General features: G+C 40.8%; 1 protein-coding gene across 1 annotated transcript in view; it reads right to left on the bottom strand.

Annotated features, from left to right (window-relative positions):
- Positions 1 to 25,001, bottom strand: part of gabbr2 (gamma-aminobutyric acid (GABA) B receptor, 2) — a 973,371-nt gene that overhangs the window by 155,637 nt on the left and 792,733 nt on the right. Inside the window, exons 11-12 of the mRNA XM_059972542.1 lie at positions 20,050 to 20,182; positions 4,326 to 4,433 (exon numbers count right to left, since the gene is read on the bottom strand). Of these exons, the coding sequence (XP_059828525.1) occupies positions 4,326 to 4,433; positions 20,050 to 20,182 (241 nt within the window). The remainder of the gene's footprint in view (positions 1 to 4,325; positions 4,434 to 20,049; positions 20,183 to 25,001) is intronic.

The raw sequence follows: 25,001 nt of genomic DNA, 5'->3' as shown, positions 1-25,001 counted from the left end.
TTCCCATGATGCAAGTGACTGTTGGTTCAGAGAAAGAGTCGACAGAAAGTGTCACCGACAAGGTCACACAGACAGAATCTGCAAGGCAGACAAAAAACACAACCGAGTAAAAACAAATCTAAGCAAATGCATAATCAAATGTGAAACAGAATCAGGCAACACAGAGTCTGACAAAGGTGAGCTGTCATGCCTAGAACTGCATTGTATAACTGAAGCAGATCGCAAAATCATCTGGGTCACAATAGATGTGTTTGGAGTAAAACTGAAAAAGGAGTGGGATACAGGGTCAGCTTTGTCCAAACTTCCAGAAGCAGACTACAACAGACTACTTTCTAAGATACCATTAGAGAAAACCTCAGTGATGCTAAAAACTTATGCAGGTGATAAAGTGCCTCCCAAAGGCGAACTGAAAGTAAATGTGATGTTTGGAGACCAAACGCTACAGTTAGAGCTCTATGTATGGAAAAGTGGAGGGCCAGCGCTCTTTGAACGTGAACAGTTGAGAAAAATCCAACCAGCTGGGCATTCAGTTAAAGCTCTCAGTGTGGCATCACCAGGTAATGCCAGCCAAAATAGTAGAGCTAACCAAACACTGGTACAGGTGCTTAATGCCAATGAGAAGGTGTTTGAGAAGGGTTTGGTAAACTCAAAGGCATGAAGGCCAGAAATGAACTGGATGAAACAGCAACACAAAGATTCTATAAAGTGTGTCCAGTGCCTTACACACTATGTCCTCCAGTGGATACTAAACTGTAGAGCCTGGAGGCATTTGGAATTCTCTCCAAGGTTGAGTGGAGTGATTGGCCCACACCCATTGTCCCAGTGGTCAAGGGAAGACTGGAGTCGTTCGCATAGATGGGGATTTCAAGGTGAGCATCAACACTGCACTGCATTCTGTACAGTATTGCCTGCCACGAATAGAAGATATTTTCGCATTTTTGGCAGGCAGGGAGAGGTTCTCAAAGATTGACTTGTCACAAGCCTATTTGCAAATGAGGATTGAGGAGTTAAGCAGGAATTTCCTCACAATCAGCTCTCACAAGGGTCTGTGCCAATATAATCATCTTGTTTTTGGCATCACATCAGTTCCAGAAATTTGGCAAAGAGCAATGGACCAGGTGCTCCAAGATATCCCAGCAACATAAAGATGACATCATCGTGACTGGGAAAAATAATGAAGTGCCGCCCCTCCCCCCCCAGAACCTTGGTGAAGTCCTCACCAGGCTGACTGAGTGTGGTCGGTGTGCAAAGTGAGAGAAATGAGTTTTCCCAGAATGAACTCTCATATTGTGGACATGTCACTGACAAGCATGGCTTAAGTAAGTCACAAGAGAAGACTGAAAGAGTACTACAGGCACCCAAACTGGAAAATGTGTCACAACTCAGATCATACTTGAGCCTTGTAAACTACTACCTCCAGTTTCTCCCAAACATTGCTACAGGGCTGCACCCATTGAACACACTGTTACAGACAGGAGCAAATTGGGAATGGTCAGAAAAATGTGAAAAATCTTTCAAGGAAACAAAGAGATTAATAACGTCCGATGAACTGCTTGCACATTACAACTCATCCCTGAACGTTAGACTGGCATGTGGTGCATCCCCTTACGGCATTGGAGCCATAATTTTTTCCACACATCGATCTGAACACCCGATTGCGTTTGCTCCAAGATCACTGACAAGCGCAGAATGTAACTAAACACAGGTCAACCGTGAGGCCCTTAGTTGAGTGTGGGAAATAAAAAATCCCACCACTATCTCTACCGGCAAAAGTTTATGCTAGTGACAGATCACCAGCCCCTTGTGTCCATTTCTAACCCCAGGAAGGGAATCCCAGCGATGACCACTGCCCAGTTACAACATTGGACACTATTCATAGATGCCCTCTCTTATGACATAGAGTTTAAGGATACTACACAACACAACAGCACTGATGGCATGTCATGGCTTCCACAATTGGCAACTGAAGAAGAAAAGTCTTCATACAGTGACCCAGAACAAGTGTTGATACTGTATTGGTGGACCGGTTGCTGGTAACAAATTCCAAAATACAAAGGGAAACAAGGAGTGACCGAACATTGTCAACAGTCTATGAAATCACCATGCAAGGGTTGCCAGCTCATGGTTTCCAGAGTTCTCAGCGTGTCTATATGTCCAAGAACACTGATGTGTGGACCTTGTGTTGAGGTCCCCTCGAAACTGTGCACCTGAGTGTTAGAAAATATGCATGAAGAACACCTGGGTACAGTCAATTTGAAGAGCCTGGTCCAGAGTTAGGTGTGGTGACTGGAAACAGGTAAACAGATTGAAGGTTTGGCCAAAAGCTGTTCAGGATGCCAAGAAGTTTAAAATGCATCCCCACAAGGACTGTTACACACACAGGAGTGGCAGCCTTCACCATGGCAAAGAGTACATGGACTTTGCTGGGCCACTCATGGATTCCATGTTTCTGATTGTTGTGGATCCTCATTCAAAGTGGCCGGAGTTTGCACCAATTAAGTCAACCACTTCAGCGAAGACAGTCTCCGCCCTGAGGACTACCTTCACTAGAAATGGCTTACCAGAACAAATTGTGACTGACAACAGACCACAATACACATCAGAAGAATTCTGACTGCTCACGACAGAAAAAGACATTAGACATTTCAAGTCAGATCCTGACCACCCAGCAACAAATTGGTTAGATGAAGTTTATCCAGAAATTCAAAAAGACCATTAAAGTGATGGACAAGGAGGACATTTCTCTACTGCACAACATGGGTAATCTCCATTTTGTGCATTGGTACTCTGATCATGTGATGGCAAGTCAAACACCTGCAATGCTGTTCATGAGCAGGAATCTGAGATCTCACATAGACCTCCTGAAACCAGATCTACTAAGGGAAATGCAGAATAAACAGTTCAGCCATTTACCAAGGGAATCAGCAAGGAGCTTCGAGGTTGGACAGGAAGTCCTAGTGCGTGATTACGAGAAGACGAGTGGACATCCGTTAGGATAGTCACAAGAACTGGACCACTGATGTACACAGTGGATGTCGGAGATCAGACATGGAGACATCAAATGGACCAGATACTGAATGCTCAACTGAAGAACACACCTGAATTGACTGCACCCAACATGATGGACACATTATTGTCACTGGATTTAGCTCTCAGTGATGATGTCACTGACAGCAATGTGACACTGGAAAGTGAGAACATTGTCTTAGACAAGTCACCTTCCAAACCTGGTGCCACTCCACAGGTCCAGAGGTGCTATTCTGAAAGAAACAGAGCACCACCCAAAAGACAGAACCTTTAGAACTGTGAAGCTGTTATGAACTTCTGTTGTGAAAGTATGTTTATTTGGAATATGGATTTATAAATGGGAAATTGGATGTTTTTATATATATACAGTTTATGTTGCATTAATCTAAAGGGGGAGGAAGTGTAATGTATGAATCTATTTCTTTTAGAGCAATGACCCCCACCCCCCCAGCAGTATTGACCTGTTGTCTGCGCATATGTTGTTGTCCATACATGCACATTGTCTTCTCTCTCTCTCTACTGTAATGTGAACACAGCAGTTAAAGCCATCTCCCACGTACGTGGTTTAATTTAATCGATATGTAGTTGGGCATAGACGCATCATCACCCACATCCTTACTCTCAATGCCATTGCCTGGTTAGCAGGAAAAATCAGAGAGAACTTTTTAAATTTATAATAATTTTCATGCAGAGATATTTGTAGATAGAAATCAGATAGGCCTTTAAAACTAAACATCACAAGGATACATTTGAAAAGCTTGAATTTAATGAAATTAGAATTAGTAAAGGACATTTTAAGATTTAACAATGCAGTTGAGGTGGTGATACCGGCAGCCAAGCATGAAAATTCAGGGAAAACATTGCAAAGATGCAATTGTCAGCACAGATGTAACAGAATCAAATCTCTCACAGGCATCTCTGAACTGTGACATGAAGAAGGAGAAATCACTGCTGAAGCATCAGGAGTATACATCAAACACAAAGGGAATCATGCACTTACAGTGTGCTGGAGAAACTACCCTAGCAGCAGTAAATATCTTCCGATTCAGTTCACGACCGTCAACAAAGTAAAGAGCCAATCTTATCCTAAGTTGACTTAAGGTTGCACATAATAGCAGCAATTACACCTTGTAGCCCTAAAGGGATGTACTAAGACGTACTCATCTGTAAAGTGACATATTGTGTATTTCTATATGTTCTTTGCCTTATAAAACCACACATTCCCTAACTTCCAGTGAACAGCACCACAGATCATCTACTGAAGCATGAACTAAGCATTTCAGTCTTGGGGTACTTACTTTTTTCTTCATCTTTACGTTCTTGAATATGGCGTGAACTCTCCATGTTTTTGCAAACATGGCTCCAAATGCAGTTGTGTAGCCAACTGTAAGAATCCAAGTTCGAACCTGATTGACAAAAAGTGGAAAACAAAAGTAAAGAAGAACCCTTCATTAACGAAACAACACTTCCTGATCACAGAATATTATTTATATTCAATGAATAATTCAAATCAATTAAGACTATTTCCATTCAAAGAGTCAGTAATGCTATTACTTCCACTCAAAATTACAACACGCTAAAACTTTTCCTGGAAACTACTTTTCAGATTTAGACACACCCAAATTTTTAAACAAGCTTTAAAGTGCTAATTGCATTATAGTTTTGCTATTTAGTCATTTTTGAATACAAGCCAAGAAATATGGGCCTTAAAATCTTGATTGTATTGGAAAACAGGTGCTGAAAGTAGTGAAGTGGAAGGGGCCTATAGTGAGAAGTTCTGGTTTCTTGCACCTGGAATTCACAGTACACCTTGTAGAATGATTGCAGCAGTCAAATAGCATGAATTGTGTTTTTTTTTACACATTAGCACACAATAAATTTGAGTCAATTCTTGAATCTCATGTATCAGCAGAATTTATCTGGTGCATGCCCCTCTTAAAGGGTAGCAGTTTGAGGAATGCAGAGGGGATGTTGACTAACTACCACTTTAATTGCAAGTCATCCTGGCATTCCAACAGTTTTCCCAATAGCAATTCCCAGGATAGTGGTGAACCATGTGGTGACAACACCATTTGTGTGGATTAGGTTAGTACAGAAGTCTGCTCATTGGTCGTCACGGATATGTTAGGATGCAGAGCTGGTACTTGTGTCAAATGATGCTGTGATTTAGTGCCACTTAGAATACGTCATTGCTGATGTGTCCAGCTAGTCTAGAGTGCCACTGCCACGTGAGATGGTTCAGTGCAAGGTCAACAGCTCTCCAAGTTTATCCTTAAGGTCATCTGCAGTCTCCTCTACTTCAGGTGAGTCACCATATGTCAGTTAAGCTTCAGCCCACAGGAAACAATGTAAGTGACCACATACACCATTAACTGAGCAAAGACTAACGTCAGTACATAAGGACATATGAAAAGAGGGCAGGAGAAGGGCATTTGGCCTGTTCAGCATGCTCCACGATAGCTTAAGTGTTTAAGCAGATACACTACACAGTTTCATAAGTAGTGAGGCACACAGAAATGTTGCAACTGGATTTGCATTTAAGGCGGTATGTTAAAAATATGACTCAAGCTTTTACTGTATGCTGATACATGTGACAATAATAAGCCAATAAAGGCTGAGACTACTCAACCACTCCCTGTGACTCAGACCCTCTTGTCCTAGCAACATCCTCATAAGTCTTTTGTACAACCTTTCCATCTTAACCGTCTTTTGTAAAACAGAGTGACAAAACTGAACACAGTACTCAAATGCAGCCTCACCAATAACTTATACAACTACAATTTTGTATCCCAACTCCTACACTCAGTGCCTTGACTGATGACATCCAGCATGCTAAACACAATTTTCATCACCGTCTGCCAGTGATGCTGCTTTCAACAAAGCACTTGTACTAAGTCCCTCTGTTCCATTACATTCCCTCGTGCCTTTCCATCTATAATATAAGTCCTATATTGGTTTGTTCTTGCTTGCAATCAACACAGGTGCACCTCAAAGATGTTGGCTTAGCCCACATGTCTCTACACTCATGACTTTATGGCTAATCACAGCTCAAACACAACTTACAAATCTGCAGATGACACCATGGTTGTCAATAAAATCTCTGATGGCAATGAGGAGATGTAGAGGAGTGAGATAGACTGACTGGTTAATTGGTGTTACAACAACAACCTCACATTTAACCTCAGCAAGATGAAGGAACTTATTGTGGACTTCAGTAAGGGTAGATATGAGAACACACACCTCTTTGTATTGTGGGCATAGTGAGCAGCTTTAAGCAACTGGGCAACATTCCTGAGGATTTGTCCTGCATCCAACATATTTATGTGATCACAAAGAAAATACACAAGCAGCTTTACTTGCTTGGAGTTTGAGGAGATGCGGTACATCATCAATCATCATAGAAATACTGTGGAGAGCATTCTGCCTGGCATGAAGGCTCCAGTGTACAGGTTCACAAGGGGCTGTACAGGGTTGCAGACTCAGTCAACTTCATGATGGGAACAACCCTCCCTATCATCAAGAACATTTTCAAGATGCTGCATCCACTTTCACCATCTGGGTCTTATCATTTGCACTATCAGGGAGGAGATACAGGAGCCTGAAGACCCATATTCAGTGATTCAGAAACAGCTTCTTCCTGTCTGTCACCCGATTTTTGAATGATCCATGAACCCACCAACGCTACATCATTATTCCTTATTTTGCACAGGTTATTTATTTTGTAATTTATAGTAATTCTATGACTTTTCACTGTACTACTGCTGAACAATAACAAATTTCACATTATGTAAGATAGTGACAAAAAAACAAATTTTGATTCAAAATACATCACCTCACATATATCTGTATGAAATCCATTTGCCAACACTCAGTTCATTTCCTCAACTGATCAAGATCCTCCCGTGGTAAACTTCTTCATTATCAACAATGCATCCTAATTTTGTGTCATCTGCAAACATACTGATCAAGTCTTGTACATTCACATTCAAATTACTTATATAAATAATGACAAACAAGGATCCCAAACTTGAGCCCTGTGGCACATTACTAGTCACTGGCTTCTATATTGAGAAACAACTTTAAAGCACCACTCTCTGCGTTCAACCTCTGAGTCAATTTTGAGTTTTCCTCACTAGTTCTCCCAATACTTCAAGAAAACCAACCTTTCTTGGCCAGTCTGCCATGAGAGACATTGTTGAAGGCCTTGCTAAAGTCCAAACAGTCAACATCCACCTTCCTAACATCATCTACCTTTTTGGTTACTTCTTCAAAAATTTCATGCATGATTTCCCATGCACAAAGGCATGCTGATTCTTGATCAGTTCCTGTCTATCCAGATGCTGGTAGATCCTGTCCCTCAGAATTCCTTCAGTTACTTCCTCACTTGTAATGCAGGCTGACTGGTCTGTAGGAACTCTGCAGATGAGGCAGCGCCAATGGAAATGAATAAAATATAAACGTTTTAGGCTGAGACTCTTCTTCAGAACTGGAGTGGCAGTGAGAAGACACTTTCCCCTTTCCTTTCCAGGTCCAAAGAAGCGTCTCAGCCCAGAAAGTCTGCTGTTTACTTACTTCCACAGATTCTGCCTGACCTACTGAGTTCCTCCAACGTTTTGTGTGTGTTGCTCTGGATTTCCAGCATCTGCAGAACCACTTGCATTTATGAGTAATCTGTAGTCCCCTAGCTTGTCCTTATTAGCCTTCTTAAAAATTGAACAATATTAGCCTGTTTCAGGTCATTGGGAATTTCATGATCACTTAATGATGAAGCAAGTATCTCTGTAAGGAACTCCACACATTTTTTCTCATCTTAGTCAAAGTCTGAAGATCCACTTAGTCAGGCTCTGGGCATTTATCCACTTCAATTTACTGTAAGGATGCAAAAACATCCTCTCTGGTAATATTAAAGTTTTTCAAGACATCTCCACTTGTTTCCATAATCTGATAATCTTCACTTTCTCCTTGGTACACAAGGAAAAATGTTTGTTAAAAATCCCACCCATCTCCTGTAGCTCTAGATATAGACATTAAAATAAATGTAGTTTAACTAAGTATTCTTTTCCCTTCCTTTACCATGCCACTGCTTTCCTAATTACTAAACTTGTTGGTTACTGCTTTATCCCATGACTTGCTCCTCTTCAGAGACCCACACCCTGAAAATCTATTTTAAACCCTTCTGTGTTACATTAGCAAATTTCACTGCAAGGATATTGATCCCTTCCTTGTTCAAGTGCAACCCTTCAATCCTACACTGGTGTTCCAGCCCCAGAAGCAATCCCAATGATCCAAGAGCCTTGTCCCTAACCCGGCACCAGTGATGCACCATCAATAACTCTCTCTGAGATGTGAAGGCGAGACATTGGCTTTTATTGACTGGAAGAAAGAACAAGCAGTAGTTGACCACCATACTACATCCTGGAGACTGAGGGCCGGGCTCAGGCCTCAATCGCCTTTATAGCGGGATCTGTGGGAGGAGCCACAGGAGCAGTCAGCAGGGGGCGTGTCCAGACAGGTATATGTAGTTCACCACAACCAGCTTCATATTCATCTGTCATATTGTTCCATTTCTTACTGCGGCAGCACACGACACCAGGAGTAATTGAGGGGGCACTACCCTCTACGTCCTGCTTCCTAATTTGTTACCTAACCCCTAACATTCATTCTGGAGCTTTTATTCTACCTATGTCATTTGTAGCAACAATACCAACTACCTCTGCCCATTCCCCCTCCCCCTCCAGCATGTTCTGTACCTATTCAGAGACATCCTTGACCCTGGCAGCCAGGAGGTAACACACCATCCTGGCATGTCTTTCTCAGCCACAGTATCTCCAGTCCATCCACATTATGTAGTTTCCTCTCACTGTCTCCCTGCCCAATTACACCCTTTCCTTCTGAGCCTAGCAGCCAATCATATGAGGACTTTGTGACTCACCTTACTGTACAAAGTATTTTTGTCGTTTCCAACTTCATCAAATCCAATAGGTGAGAACAGACTCACAACAAATATGTACAAAGCAAAACAAAGTGTTCATTTTGAACAATTACTTGGTCACGTAGCTGATGGAAATGCTTTCAATTACATTGAATCTTTAATTTAAATTTGCTGCCTAGCTAGGAGGTGTAATTTTATGTGCATTACAGATAATCAGTTTGAAGGTGTTATCTATGATTTAGCTTTGGGAAATACTTTTATGTGCAATATGTGCACATTATGTTTAATCCATTGGAATAAAGGTTTAATCTTGCTCATGCTGAAATAGTGCTAAATTATTATAACTAAGGTTATTGAGGTCATGTTACACAAATAAGCTTCCGTGAAGGTAACATATTTCCTCACATAAATCATCTGTTTGTTCCTAAGCTTCTTTGATGGCAATTTATTAATGGGCCAAATCAGTGGCTGTATGTAACACCTCCAAAAAGAACAGTTGGCATTTAGCCATACAAAGTAAAGTCTTTAGTGGGAACATGTAAGTCTTGGTTGGTTGAGTGAAATACCTCTCTCTATCAGTTGGCTGGATTCCATTGAGAGTTCGTCAATATTTTACTGAGGAACTTGCTTCTCCATTCTGATGCTAGTTAGACATGGCATAGGACTGAAATACCCATTCTTTCAAATGGGGCTTCAAGATTAGGAGCGGCTTTTCTTGTTTTTTCCCAAGCTCAGCTTTCTAAACACAGCAGCTGGCAAACCAACGTTCTTCATTTAGCTTCTGGTTGTAAACCAGAGCCAGTTCTTAATGTAAATGGCAAGCAGTAATCGGTTTGAAGTTTAAAAACACAGCTTTGCAAATAGTACTGTTTATGGAACAGACTTGCTGAACCCAGTATGTGCACTATGGTGGAAGTTCCAGGTGTCAGGGGGCATGAAGTGTGTGAAGTTACCATAACTAAAGAGAAGATTTTTGGGAAACTGAAAGGTCTGAAGGTAGGTAAGTATGGCTAGCACACAGCTCGACCAGCTATACGCCCTCCATGCACATCTTTGCCATCCGGGGGTCACCCGATTTTACCATTTCGTGGAAGCCCGGAACCTGCCGTACTCCCTGGAGGACATCAGGACGATGACCAGGGACTGCCAAACCGCACTTCTACTGTCCTGAAACGGCGATACTTGTCAAGGCCACCCGCCCTTTTGAGTGACTGAGTGTCGACTTTAAGGGCCCCCTTCCCTCCACTGACCGCAATGTCTATTTTCTCAATATTATCGACGAATACTCACGGTTCCCCTTTGCCATTCCCTGCCTCGATACCACTACCACGTCCGTCATAAAAGCCCGGCGCCAGCTCTTCACTCTGTTCGGATATCCCAGCTATATCCACAGTGATAGAGGGTCCTCCTTTATGAGTGACGAGCTGCGCCGGTACCTGCTGGCTAGGGGCATTGCTACTAGTCGGACCACGAGTTATAATCTCCGGGGAAATGGACAGGTAGAGAGGGAGAATGCCACAGTGTGGAAGGCCACACTTTTAGCCCTTAAGTCAAAAGGGTTGCCGGTCTCTCGATGGCAGGAGGACCTCCCTGAGGCACTCCACTTTATCCGCTCAATGTTATGTACGTCCACCAATGCCACCCCTCACGAGCGCCTATTCTCTTTTCCCAGGAAGTCTGTCACTGGGACCACCCTACCTGCTTGGCTGACATCCCCAGGGCCAGTGCTGCTCCAGAAACATGTGAGGAGTAATAAATACTCCCCACTGGTCAAGAGGGTTCACCTTCTACATGCAAACCCCCAATATGCCTACGTGGTCTTACCTGATGGGCAGGAGGACATGGTCTCCGTCTGCAATCTGGCACCCGCAGGAGCAGAAGACCGCTACCCTGAACACTCCCCGGTAACTATGAACCCTGTACCCGAGGTGACACCGCGCACACCAAGCCCTACACAGACTCCTCATTACACTCGTATATCGGGCGTTTCGTACGCGTGTATACCAGGCACCTCGCACACGCATCAGGGATCACTGACGCCTAGTGGGCTGACACCTCCAGTTAGGCCGGAACCAGCACAACCTCCGTCTCCGGTGCAAGCACCACCTGCTCTTGTGCAATCACCACCACCGGCTCCTGTGCAATCACCACCACCAGCACCTGTGCAATCACAGCCGGTGCTACGTAGATCGCAGCAACAGATTCGACCACCTGATAGACTTAACCTGTAAGAAACTTCGCCACATGGGGACTCTTTTTAAAACAAAGGTGGGGTGAATGTGGTGAACTACATATACGTGTCTGGACACGCCCCCTGCTGACTGCTCCTGTGGCTCCTCCCACGGACCCCTGTATAAAGGCAATTGGAGCCTGAGCCCGGCCTCTCAGTCTCCAGGATGTAGTATGGTAGTCAACCACTGCTTGTTCCTTCTTCCAGTCAATAAAAGCCGATATCTCGCCTTTACGTCTCAGAGTGAGTTATTGATGGTGCATCAGTAAGTCACCTGGACCAGATGGTGTACACCCCAGAGTTCTGAAAAGGGTGGCTGAAGAGATTGTGCAGGTATTAGTGATGACCTTTCAAGATTCATTGGATTCTGGAATGGTTCCAGAAGACTGTAAAATTGCAAATGCCACAGGGATCAGTGCTGGGTCCATTGTTATTTGTCATCTATATCAATGATTTGGATGATAATGTGTTAAACTGGATCAGCAAATTTGCTGATGATACAAAGACTGGAGGTGTAGTGGACAATGAGGAAGGTTTTCAAAGCTTGCAGAGGGATCTGGACCAGCTGGAAAAATGAGCTGAAAAATGGCAGATGGAGTTTAAATACACACAAGTGTGAGGTATTGCACTTTGGAAGGACAAACCAAGGTAGAACATACAAGGTAAATGGTAGGACACTGAGGAGTGCAGTAAAACAGAGGGATCTAGGAAAACAGATACAAATTTCCCTAAAAGTGGCATCACAGGTAGATAGGGTAGTAAAGAGAGCTTTTGGTACATTGGTCTTTATAAATCAAAGTATTGAGTATAAGAGTTGGAATGTTATGGTGAGGTTGTATAAGGCATTGGTGAGACCGAATTTGGAGTATTGTGTACAGTTTTGGCCACCAAGTTATAGGAAGGATATTAATAAGGTTGAGAGAGTTCAGAAAAGGTTTACAAGGATGTTGCTGGGACTTGAGACACTGAATTACTGAGAAAGGTTGAATAGGTTAGGACTTTATTCCCTGGAGCGTAGAAGAATGAGGAGAGACTTGATAGAGGTATATAAAATTATGGTGGGTATAGATAGAGTGAATGCAAGCAGGCTTTTTTCCACTAAGGCTAGGTGGAAAAAAAAACAGAAGACATGGGTTAAGGGTGAAGGGGGAAAAGGTTAAAATGAACATTGTGGGGGGGGGGCTTCTTCACACAGAGAGTGGTGGGAGTGTGGAATGAGCTGCCAGCTGAAGTTGTAAATGTGGCCTCATTTTTAACATTTAAGAAAAACTTGGACTGGTATATGGATGAGAGGTGTATGGAGGGATATGGGCCAGTGCAGGTCAGTGGGACTAGGCAGACAAACGGTTCGGCTCAGCCAAGAAGGGCCAAAAGACCTGTTTCTGTGCTGTAATGTTCTATGGTTCTATGGTTCTACTCTTCAAGAAGGGAGAGAAGCAGAAGAAAGGAAACTATAGGCCAATTAGTCTAACCTCAGTGGTTAGGAAAATGTTGGAGTCAATTCTTATGGATGAGTTCTCAAGGTACTTGAAGGCACATGATAAAATAGGCTGTAGTCAGCATGGTTTCCTCAAGGGAAAATCTTGCCGGACAAATCCGCTGGAAATCTTTCAAGAAATAACAAGCAGGAGAATTGCTTGATGTTGTGTACTTGGATTTTCAGAAGGCCTTTAACAAGAGCCACAGATCAGACTGCTTAACAAGAAAACAAGATTCTGGCATGGATAAAGCAGTGGCTGATTGGCAGAAGGCAAGGAGTGGGAGTAAAGGGAACCTTTTCTTGTTGGCTGCCGGTGACTAGTGTGTTCCACAGGGGTCTGTGTTGGGACCGATTCTTTTTACATTATATGTCAATGACTTGGATGATGGAATTGATGGTTTTGTTGCAAAGCTTGCAGATGATACAAAGCTAGTTGGAGGGGCAGGTAGCTTTGAGGAAGTAAAGAGGTGACACAAGGACTTAGACAGATTAGGAGAATGGGTAAAGAAATGGCAGATGGAATACAGTGTTGAGAAGTGTATGGTCATATCATTTGGTAGAGGAAATGAGAGGGTTGACTATTTTCTAAATGGAGAGAAAATACAAAAAAAAACTGAGGTGCAAAGAGAATTGGCAGACCTTGTGCTGGATTCCCTAAGCGGTAATTTGCAGGTTGAGTCAATGGTGAAGAAGGCAATGCAATGTTAGCATTCATTTCAAGAGGACTAGAATATAAAAGCAAGATTTTATAAAGGATTGATGAGGCCTCACTTGGAGTATTGGGTGCAGGTTTGGGCCCCTTATCTTGGAAAGGATGTGCTGAAACTGGAGATGGTTCAAAGGAGGTTCACAAAAATGATTCCTGAATTGAACGGCTTGTCATATGAAAAGCATCTGATGATTCTAGGGCTGCATTCACTAGAATTCAGAAGAATAAGGGGTGACCTCATTGAATGATGAAAGGCCTTGATAGAATCGATATGGAGAGGATGTTTCCTACGGTAGAGGAGTCTAGGACTGGAGGCCACAGCCACAGAATAGGGGGGTATCTTTTTAGAATGGAGATGATGAGAAACTTCTTTACACAGAGTTTGGTGAATCTGTGGAATTCTTTTCCATGGGCAGCTGTGAGGGCCAAGTGTTTATGTACATTTAAGGCAGAGGTTGATAGATTCTTGATTGGTCAAGCCACGAAGGGATACAGGGAGAAGATAAGAGATTGGAGCTGAGAGGAATATTCGCTCAGCCCTGAAGAAATGGTGGGGCAGACTCAATGGGTCAAATGGCCTAATTCTGCTCCTATACCTTATAGTCTTATGGTGGCTACTGTTCAAGAGGTGCAGTATAAAACAATAGGTTATTTAATTTGTCTTGTTTCAAAACAGACAAAGCTGGCTAAGTTGTAAGCTTGCAGACTAGAGTAATAAAATCACTGAGCATATCAATTACTGATCATTTATTAAGTTAGAAGATTTGTGCACACATGGAGTCGGCTTCACAACATTTATTGTGGGTACCTGGGAACTTTGTCTCCCAAAGCTTTTAGACCACTTGTATTAAAAAGTATCAGAAAGAATATCACATGCGTGTGAAGTCACCCAAGTGGCAAAAATATAGTATAAATGTAGAAGAGACGTTTAGGGTTATTAGAAATGGCTTTGGAACATTAAGAAGCATGCCAGAAACATGGGGTGAATTAGAATTCAATCCCCTGCTTTCCCTTCCTGCGACAGACAACTAGTTCATCTGTAGCTTGGGGACATGTCTTTTAAGAATTATATCTGTGTTTTGGAAATACTTTGTATTTTTGAACTGATTTGTAATTTGGAAATATTTAATAAAATAAAAATCCCCTGAGAGTTTTATGAACTTTGTTTGAAGTTAAACGAGTATAACAGAAAATAAATGAACTGTGTTTACACTACTTTGTTGACTGGAGGAATCTCCTACTTGGTAGGAAGGGGAACCCCCCCCCCCCCCCCAACACCACTCAAATAGTGGGAATTGGCTGCTAAACTCACCATGGAGAATAGCAGGAAAGTGAATTAGTCTTTGAAGATTGGGTAATTACAGAATAACCTCCCTTTAGTGAGAGTACCCCTAGCTATCTACAGGGATATCAGATAGGGCTTAAGGTCTTTGTTTCAGTTTTGAAGTTTGCAATCAACAAACCCAATACCATCAGGGAGTAAAATCAATTCACTTCTTCGGCATTCACTTACTTCTAAAATTATTTAAGCTATTTCTTAATATTTGAATGGATTTAAAATAATTTAAAATAATTAATGCTTAAATATTGAAAGCATCTTAATACTTCTTAGTTGTCTTTGAGTGTCAGACACTTACAATCCTTGTAATGATCTGATTTGACAGAAAAGGCAGCTCTGATGGGAGACAGCTGGGAGCGAAGTCTGTCAGGATGTTCTATGGCTGGGGCCTCTAAAAAAATGCCACGAGGACCTGCTATAATTGTGTTCCTTGCGGTTGTATGGTTCAACTCAGCCAGTGCTCCTCTTGCAGCTCAGATTAATGTGAGCTGGCAACTGCAGCTCATTTGAGCCAGTGCGTTTCATGGTCTCAGGTAATCAGGCGTTTTCGTTCTGCACTCAGAAACAACATCACATCTAAGGACAGGAGTCAAGTGGAAAGGCACCCAATGAAAATGGTAGTTACTCTCACCTGAACCAGTTAATGACAAACAAGCAGTACTTTTTTCCAGTTATTTTTGTGTGCATGATTACAAATGGTTCCACTGAACTCACAGTTTGCCATGTGGGATTTGGCCTTGTGACCTGTGGATTACTCCACCAGCATGCCACACGCTTTTAGCGGTGGGGGAGATGTGACTGTTTTGTTAGTAAATCAAATGTAGGTACACCATTCCATCCGCTAGTGGATGAATTTCTCTCACTTTCAAGAACTCAAGGCATAGCTACTTCAGGAGCAAACATTATAACAATGAAAATGCTGACCTTCTCCAACTGTGCAATCTTAAATAGAAAAAGTGGCAGATTTGTGTGGAATTAAATTAACTTGAGAAGGTTATCAGAAATTGTTTCCAAGCTCCGTTATCATTTTTCCCCTCATGTGTCTTCAGCAATTTTACTGAGGCTCTACTGCATCAGTTATATAGAAATAGAACTAGATATGTTGCAGGGGTTTAGAACACACCTTATACTAAGTAACCTTATTGCATATATTGATAGATTTTATTACCAAAGTCGTATCTGTGAATATGACACATATGGTTGGATGGGATATTAACATCTACTCTGAATTATCTAAATTGTTTACTGTTCCGAGATTTTATTGAGAAGAAGATCACATTAATAAATTTTTTTACTGATATAAAATCTGAACAAATCACAGAACCATGGAAAGGCTGGCCACTGCCAAAATTAAAGGGATGTTAACTTAATTAGAAACAGGTACAGGTTGAGCACCCTTTATGCGAAATTCCAACTCTGAAAACTTACAAAATCTGAATTTTTTTGAGCGCTGACATGACATCACAAATGGAAAATTCCACAAAGTGCTGGGAAAGTTCCCAGCCAGTGCACTGGTGTCTGCACACCACAGGTAGTTCTGAGAAGTGACCTCACATATGTAGTGAAGAGAAGTTAATGAAAAATAGAAAAAGCAATACATAAAGTGAGAATGAACACCTCATTGTGCACTAAGAGTGAATTTGTAAGCGTCAGAGTGAACACGCAGTACTTTGCTTAATGGTATGCCGATCATGAATCAAGCAAAGATCGACCACAATGAACTGAAAATTGAAGGTAATTGTGGATAGTCAGCAGGCTGGTTGTAGTGATTTAAGAAAAAGCAGCGTGGCATTAAATTTTTAAAGGCTTGTGGTGATAAAGTGTCTACTGATGACGAAGTAGCAATGAAATTCATTGATGAATTTGGCAAGATTGTCGCTGATGAAAATCTAACTAACATGCTGAATGGCTACATCAGTATGTACAATATGTAAGGGTAAGGCAAAGACTGCTTACCTATAGCACATAAACTTAGAGTCAGGAATGATGGCGATGCTAAACAGCCACTGACTGTCTACCTGCGCAGCCGAGGTTCAAAGTACACATCATTGTTTCATGCGCAAAATTATTTAAAATATTAAATAAAACTACCTTTAGGGTATGTAAACACGAGGAAATCTGCAGATGCTAGAAATTCAAACAACAACACACACAAAATGCTGGTGGAACACAGCAGGCTAGGCAGCATCTATAGGGAAAAGCAATGTCGACATTTCAGGCCGAGACCCTTCAGAAACGTCGACAGTGCTTCTCCCTATAGATGCTGCCTAGCCTGCTGTGTTCCACCAGCATTTTGTGTGTGTTGTTGTTCAGGGTATGTAGATAAGTTGTATATGCAATGTAAATGGATTTCATGTGTAGACTTGGGTCCCATTCCAAGATATCTCATTATATAGATGTAAACACTGTATTCCAAAATCTGAAAAAGTCTGAAATCCAAAATACTTCTGGTCCCAAGCACTTTGGATAAGAGGTGCTCAACCAGTGTTTCATTTCATACATCCATTGAAATGTAAGTGTAATGATATAGAGTCTGGCCAAAAAGAAAACCAATTTAACTCTGTTTTGAATTAAAGGTGATTAACAAAGGTGATTAGCTTCTTTACTTCTTTATCTTTATTTATCATTTGTTAATGTAGTTCATTTTCTTTCTGTTCTGGGTTTTGTCACAAAAACTTAAGCCAAAAGTGTTTCCCTAGTTAAGAAGCAATTCCAAAACAACTTGCAAAATAGAGTCAACTCCATTAAACTCTTAATACAATGTGTGATCTCTTTGTACCATGAAACATGACACAATGAGTTAATTCACAAGTTAATTACAACCTGCTTCCTGAAGAGTTAAAGTAGTAGGATATGTTCAACAAATGTTGGCTGTAATATAGAATGCTCAGAAGGCTTCACTTCCCATTCTTACTTACAAAGTTTTAATACAATTCTGAGACTTCAATAATCCCATTCTAAAATAGTCACTTTCTAGGAAAGCTGTAAGCAGCTTTTCTAAGTAAGAAAATTACAATAAAAGTGCTGATATTTTTGACAATTATATCTGTACTTCTAAGACCAAACACATATTAAGTATTGTCCACATTTGGTTATTTGGAAATACTATTATAGCACCATAGCAACATAGGAGTTTTGCAGTAGTTGGGACTCTGACCATGGGAAAGGCTTGATTGAAGCTCTTGAGGTAAATAACAAACCCTTAATCTATGTGATGGAGTTACGACAAAACTTGACCTGCTCCACCTCTCAGCACCCTTCTTCATCTGCAGACTGACTGCAAATTACGGCAATACTCAGCACTCCAATCTTCCGGGAGGATTGTGTAGGATAATACATCATTTCAGCAGCGTCTCAAAATTTGTGCAGCAGTCTGCTGTTCTTTCAGAATACACCAGGTTCTTCAGGATCCTCTGATGCTTTTCCTTTTCCATGTTAAAATGACAAACCAGTGTAGTTGAACTCTTGCACTTTCATCATCAGTCCTGTCATCTTCCTTGAAGAATGTTGCACAGGCAAATTAGTTGAAAGCTACTTAATCTTCTGGTTTATATTTGACATTAGCTGCCCATATTTCTGAGTCACATGGAAAAATGGATAAAAGCTATCTCATAAGTACAAATTCACGCTTTAATTTGTAACTATTTTAAGTTTTGCTTGCGAGGGACCAAAGAATCAAACTGCATTGTCAATTTTACTGTTGAGTTCATTATTAAAATTAATATTGTGGTTTATTGTAAAGAGCGGGAGACAAAACTAATAAATAGTATCTGGATCTGATTCAGGAGAGTCCTGGTGCATGATACATCATCTTTAAGCTTACTGCTAACACAAAGATTCTGCATGACTTAGAGAGCTTAGTTATACAACATTTTGCACCATAATGGTACAGCATCTGCAAACAAATCTCTAATGATGTTATCCTTCATCTTAGCAATGAACTGTGGGCCATTAATCATGTCTTCAACAATCTAGTGCTGAAGTAGTCACTTCCTTGAGCATCATAGAATGCTTGTTTTAAAAGAAATTGAAAGTAAATGTTAATGTTTTCGGGAGCCAGTATGAAGTCCCGCTTCATTCCACTGTTGGTACTGAATGATTCAGATTGTCCAGTTCTCCTAATACATTTGTCTTTGTATCATTGTCTACGAATTTCACAAGGCTGAGGAGACTTACTGCAATCAAATTATGAACAGCCAACCAAATTTGACAAAGAATGTGTTATATATTTAAGAAAGGTACATGGGTGGGCGAATGAGATGGGGAGAGGTGATGGTATGTGGTTCTTCTATTACAGAGCAACCAGCATACTGATATTGCTGTTACACTGAGCGGAGACAAAAATCTCACTCTCTGACACTCAATCATTCTAACCTTTTACTGTGGATAGTACATAAAGATTAAAGATTAGCTTTATTTGTCACATATACATTGAAACACACAGTGAAATGTGTTGTTTGTGTTAACAGCCAACATAACATGAAGATGTTCTTGGGGCAGCCCGCAAGTGTTCCTATCCTGGTGATAACATAGCATGCCCACACTATACTAACCCTAACCCATATATAGTTTCAATATAGTCCTTTCATTTGGTTTATGGATGGTGAAAGTAAACAATGCTATGTATATGCTTGGAATGTGGAATGAAACTGGAGCACCTGGAGGAAACCCATATGGTCATGGGGAGAAGATACAAGCTCCTTTCAGACAGCAGTGGAAAGTTATCCCTGATTGCTGACATCGCAATAGTGTGTTGCTAATTGTTAGACGACCATGTATACCTATGGCTGTGGGCTATTTCACCATCCATAAAACAAATGAAAGGACTATATTGAAACTATTGATAGACCAACTTCTTTTACTTAATATCTGTAAATGTACTGAAATATCAACTAATCACACGGAGTAGGAATTTGGTCTGAAATATTACAGTCTCCAGACGTAAGTCTCAATTTGCTGCAAGTTATTTTCTCACAGAAAACATGAAGGTCAACAATACTACAGTGACTTAAATAAAGATGCTGCAGATTCACTGAAAATTCACAAGATAAATTGAATCTCTTCTAAACAACAAGACTTTAAAACAGGCTTGGTGTACATCTTCAGACTTTGACAAATACTTTGCCATTCATAAACCCACAAAACAATTATTATACATTGTACACGATGGGACTGAGATTTAGCTTTTCTTTAACTTACTTGAAAATGAACCACTGAAGGCCTCTCATCTTCACAGAACAACCAGTGGTGGGCAACTAATGTGACCCTGCTCCACACACAGTGAACTAAGGAACTGTTGTCCACAGAAATACAAATCAGTGCATGTACTTACTGTACACAGAGTCTCAAATGTGTTGGGCTTAACAAACGATCCATCAAGGCCAAAGAGGAAGATGGATGCATAAGATAGCATTCCCCCTAGAATAATAAGGTTGTTCATGTAGGGACTGGACATCTTTATCAACCTAAGAAAGAAACAGACAGTTAACAGTTATTAGTTTTAATAATATTACTCCTTGTTTTTATTTGTAAGAGTAGTCTTTGGTGCACATAAATCCCAGAATGACAACCACTATTTAACCACCCAATTCTTAAACAGATACGCATGCAAGTGTTTGAAATAAGCTCTTCGAGCTTGCAAGATGAGAAATTGAGCCAATGATTATAATCCATGGGCCATCTCACAGAATTTTAGAAAATAAAATCTATTTGTCTAAAGAAGTAAATTTATTATAACCTAACTGGCCAAAAGAAAACAAAGAGCCTTTTGGAAACAGAACGGCACTTCTAAACATGGCTACGCTTCTTGGAAATCATGATGATAAATGATACCTAAATAAGCTTCTGACAACCATTGTTCAGCAAGAGACAAAACGATAAAAAGAAACTTGTAAATCTTGAAAACTTTCCATGTCTTTGGACACCGTACTGCACATTTCATCAACAAATTCTACCAAGATTTTCCCCAGAACAGAACTTGTTATCTGTCAAAGGATTTCACTGTCATGTTTGTGTGCCTATTTGACATATATGATGACATTTCATGGACCTGTCCCATTGTTTAATTTAAAACCCAATTTTTCTTAACTATATTTTTTTCTGGAAATTATTCTAAGGGAAGTAGGCCCAGAAATCTTACTGTAGCCTATCTAACAGCTTATCTCAGCACCTTCCAACTGAGATGGAACTGTTGAGTTCACTGACAATGAAGGACCTGTGTTTTATTTCCCTATCAGGAAAGAGTACAACTTGAAGAGGAGTCTGCAGGTGGTGGTGTTAGCATGACCTTGCTGTTATTGTCCTATATGGTTGAATTTGAATGTCTAGGAGATGCTGAGGCAGCACTAGGTGAATAACAACAATGTATTCTGTAGGCGCTGCACGTACAGATTCTCTGTGTTGCCGCTGCAGGAAATGAGTTCCTAGGGTGGTGGATGAGTATAATCAAGTAAAGTGCTTTGGTCCGGTTGTTAAGGTCATGTTGTTGGAACTGTACTTATCCAGGCAAATGACAGATTATTCCATTTTACTTCTGACGTGCCTCATAGATGATGGAAAAGCCTTGAAGTGTCAGGAGGTGAGTCACTGACCTCAGGGCATCCATTTTCTGACCGGCTAACAATGGCATCCGTTTGGCTGATCAATGGTGACCACCTGCGTCCCTCACGGGGGAAAGGTCAGTGATAGTGATAAAAGAGAGAATGTCAATGATAGGGGGTGAGAGATACCCTTGTTGGAGATAGGTACATTTGACGTGTGACTAGTTTTCAGCCTTTGCCCGAATGGTTTCTAGGTTTTGTTGCACGTAGGCTTGGACTGTTTTATTGTCTGAGTATTTTCAAATGAATTGAACAGTTCACTGAGGTCTGTACACTTCGGCTCATTAGATGGAAGAAAAGTCATTGGTGAAGTAGTTAAAGATGACTGGACCCATTCTCATGCACGTCCTGGGGCTGGGATGATTGACCTCTTACATTCTCAACCTACGTGAGGTAGAAATCCAGGCAATGAGTGTTTTCTTAAGGGTCTGATGTTGATTGACTTCAGTTTTACCAGAGTGCTTTGATGACATATCTGGATAAATGCTAACTTGATGCTACCTTATACCGCTTCAGGAATTCATTTCTCTGGTCCAAGTTTGTATCGAGGACTAATGATATCGAGAGCTAAGTAGCCCTGGTGAAAGCCAAAATGGGAATCAGTGAGTAGGCTACTGGTGGGCACATGCTGACTGTTGATACAGCCAATGATAGCTTCTATCATTTTGCTAATGATTGAGGTTGGACCATTTGGGTGATAATTAGCATGATGAGATATGTCCTGCTTTTTATGAATGGGACAAATCTGGACAATTTTCCACATGAACAGCTTGACCAAACAGGCAGCTAGTCCCGGAATGTAGTGCTTCTATATACAATGTCCTCAGCCATTTCTTGGTATCAAATGGAACGAAAGGATGGCGAAGGTATCAAGAGGAAGCTGAGATGGATCAATTATTCATCATTTTTGCTGACCATGGTTCTGTTCCAAAGCAGTCACAATGTCATTATGAATTGCTGTAGTACTAATGTTTTACTTTATTGTTCTCAGCTAGTGAAGATCAAGAACTGATAATGTTCAACAATCTATTTTTTTTCCAAAAAGAATCATTCATTGATATCCAGCAATAGCCACATTCAGTGTTAGGAGGTCAAAACTAAACCGCAAAGCAAGCACTTCAAATATGGCATAGAAGCTCCTTATTGGAAATTAGTCAATTTCAGTGGTGGGTCTTCACATATTAAAGTTCAGATTAAATTTATTATTCAAGCACATATATGTCAACGTGTACAACCCTGAAATTCATTTCCTTACAGACATTCTCAATAAATCCAATAAACTTATTAGAATCAATGAAAGACTGCATCCACCAGGGGGACAAACAGCCAACATACAAAAGATAACAAGCTTTGAAAATACAAAAGAAAAAAATAATAATAAATAAACCAACAATAAATATTAAGAACATGAGATGAAGAGTCCTTAAAAGTGAGACCATAGGTTGTGGGAACAGATCTGTAATGTGGCAAGTGAAGTTGAGTGAAGTTATCCCTTCTGGTTCAAGAGCTTAATGGTTGAAGGGTAATAACTGATCCTGAACCTGGTGGTGTGGGTCCCGAGGCTCTTGTACCTGCTTAACAATAGCAGCAGTGAGAGGAGAGCATGCCCTGAATGGTGGGGGTTCCTGATGAAGGATTCTGCATCCCTGTGATAGCACTCTTTGTTGATGTGCTCAATGGTGGGGAGGGCTTTACCCATAGTAAATTAAAAACTCATCTATTGTATTGTGTGAGGCTAATTTATTAAAGTGTTCTTGAGAAGAAAACCTGCCCAATGGAGCTACATTTTGTGTTGAGATTAGAATGTGGGCATTGGTGCTTCCATACTAGATCATGATGCAATCAGTTAAGATACTCTCCATCGTGCATCTATAGAAGTTTGTCAACATTTTTGGTGACATACTGAATCAATGCAGACTTTTAATTAAGTAGAGGTGCTGATGTGCCTTCTTTGTGATAGCATTTATGTGCTGGTGCCAGGACAGATCCTCTGATATGACAATGCCAAGGAACTTAATGTTAAGAATCCAGCTCAGCATTCAACACTATCATCCCCTTGGAACTCAATGTTAAGCTCCAAATCCTGGGCCATGATACTTCCCTATGTAACTGGATCCTCGATGCCCTCACTAGCAGACCCTAATCAGTATGGAATGGTAACAACATCTCCAAAATTACCATTAGAACTGGTGCACCACAAGGCTGTGCACTTAGCCTCCTCTTTACTCACTTTATACCTGTGATAGAGTGGTTAGGTACAGCTCCAATGGCATATATAAGTTTGCTGATGACACCAATATTGTTGGTCAAATCAAAGGTGGCGATGAATCGGCATAGAGGAGAGAGATTAAAAAGCCTGTTGAAGAGTGCCACAACAACAACCTCTCACTTAGCAAAACCAAACAGCTGATTATCGACTACAGAAGGAAGAAGCTGGATGTCTTTGAGCAAGTCCTCATTAGGGAAATGGATGCAGAGAGAGTCAGTGGCTTTAAATTCCTTGGCATTATCATATTAGAGGATCTGATCTCGGACCAGCACGGAAGTACTATCACAGAGAATGATGACAACACTTCTACTCTTCTAGAAATTTGCATAGACACCACATGCCAACAAAATCTTGGACAAACTTCTACAGACACACAGTGGAGAATATCCTAACTGGTTACATCATTGCCTAGTATGGAAACAGCAATGTCCAGGAATGGAAAAGTGTATAGAAAGTGGTAGATACACAGTCTATCACAGGCAAAGCTTGTCCCACTATTGAGCACATTTACATGGAGCGCTGCCATAAAAAAGCAGCATCTAACACCAATGTCCCAGCATCCAAGTCATGCTCTCTTCTCATTGCTGCCATTGGGCAGGAGGTACAGAAGCCTTAGGTTCCACACCACCAGGTTCAGGAGCAGGCATTACTCTGCAACCATCAAACTCCTGAACCAGAATGGATTACTTCACCCACTATAACTTTGCACTTCTGCAATCACAGACTCACTTTTAAGGACTTTACAACTCGCGTTCAGTTTGTACAATTAGGCTTCTTTTGCACATTGATTTTTGTTAGTCTTTGTTTATGTATAGTCTTTTTGTAAATTCTTTTTTAAAAAATTTCTGTGAATGTCTACAAGGAGCTTAATCTCAAGGTAGTATATGGTAACGTATACATACTTGGGTAATAAATTTTACTCTAACTTTGACTTTGATGGATGTGATGGCTGAAGGGGCAGCTTCTGTGCTATTTAGCTTTTTGAGTTAGTCCTGAAAACATCACTAAGCAGCACAGAATAACTTTCATCATGATTGATGGCAGTTTGAACATGATAGTGATTGGTCCATTTATTTGTTCAGCCAGTATCACTTCATAGATATACAACAAATCTAAGACAATAGTTAATTTTTTAGCATAAATACCAGCCACTGCCAGTTACGTGGAGAGCCCTTGGCAACAATGTACTGATTTCCCCTGGTGTATATATATATATATATATATATAGACTAGAAGCTGAATAAAACTAATCTCATGAGCCTCATGATATAACTAAAAAACACTGATCAGCATTACAACTGAAATCATCAACTCATGCAAAGAGATTGTTATCGTCCAAGTAATGTTTGGGGTTTTTTGTTGTTATCTAAATTCTTGGTGTGATCAATGCCTTTTAACTTCTATCTAATAATTTGT

Source organism: Hypanus sabinus, chromosome 6 (genome assembly GCF_030144855.1).
Source record: "Hypanus sabinus isolate sHypSab1 chromosome 6, sHypSab1.hap1, whole genome shotgun sequence".
Taxonomy (NCBI): Eukaryota; Metazoa; Chordata; class Chondrichthyes; order Myliobatiformes; family Dasyatidae; genus Hypanus; species Hypanus sabinus.
The sequence above is the reverse complement of the archived record's forward strand: the minus strand, read 5'-3'. Positions and strand labels throughout refer to the sequence as shown.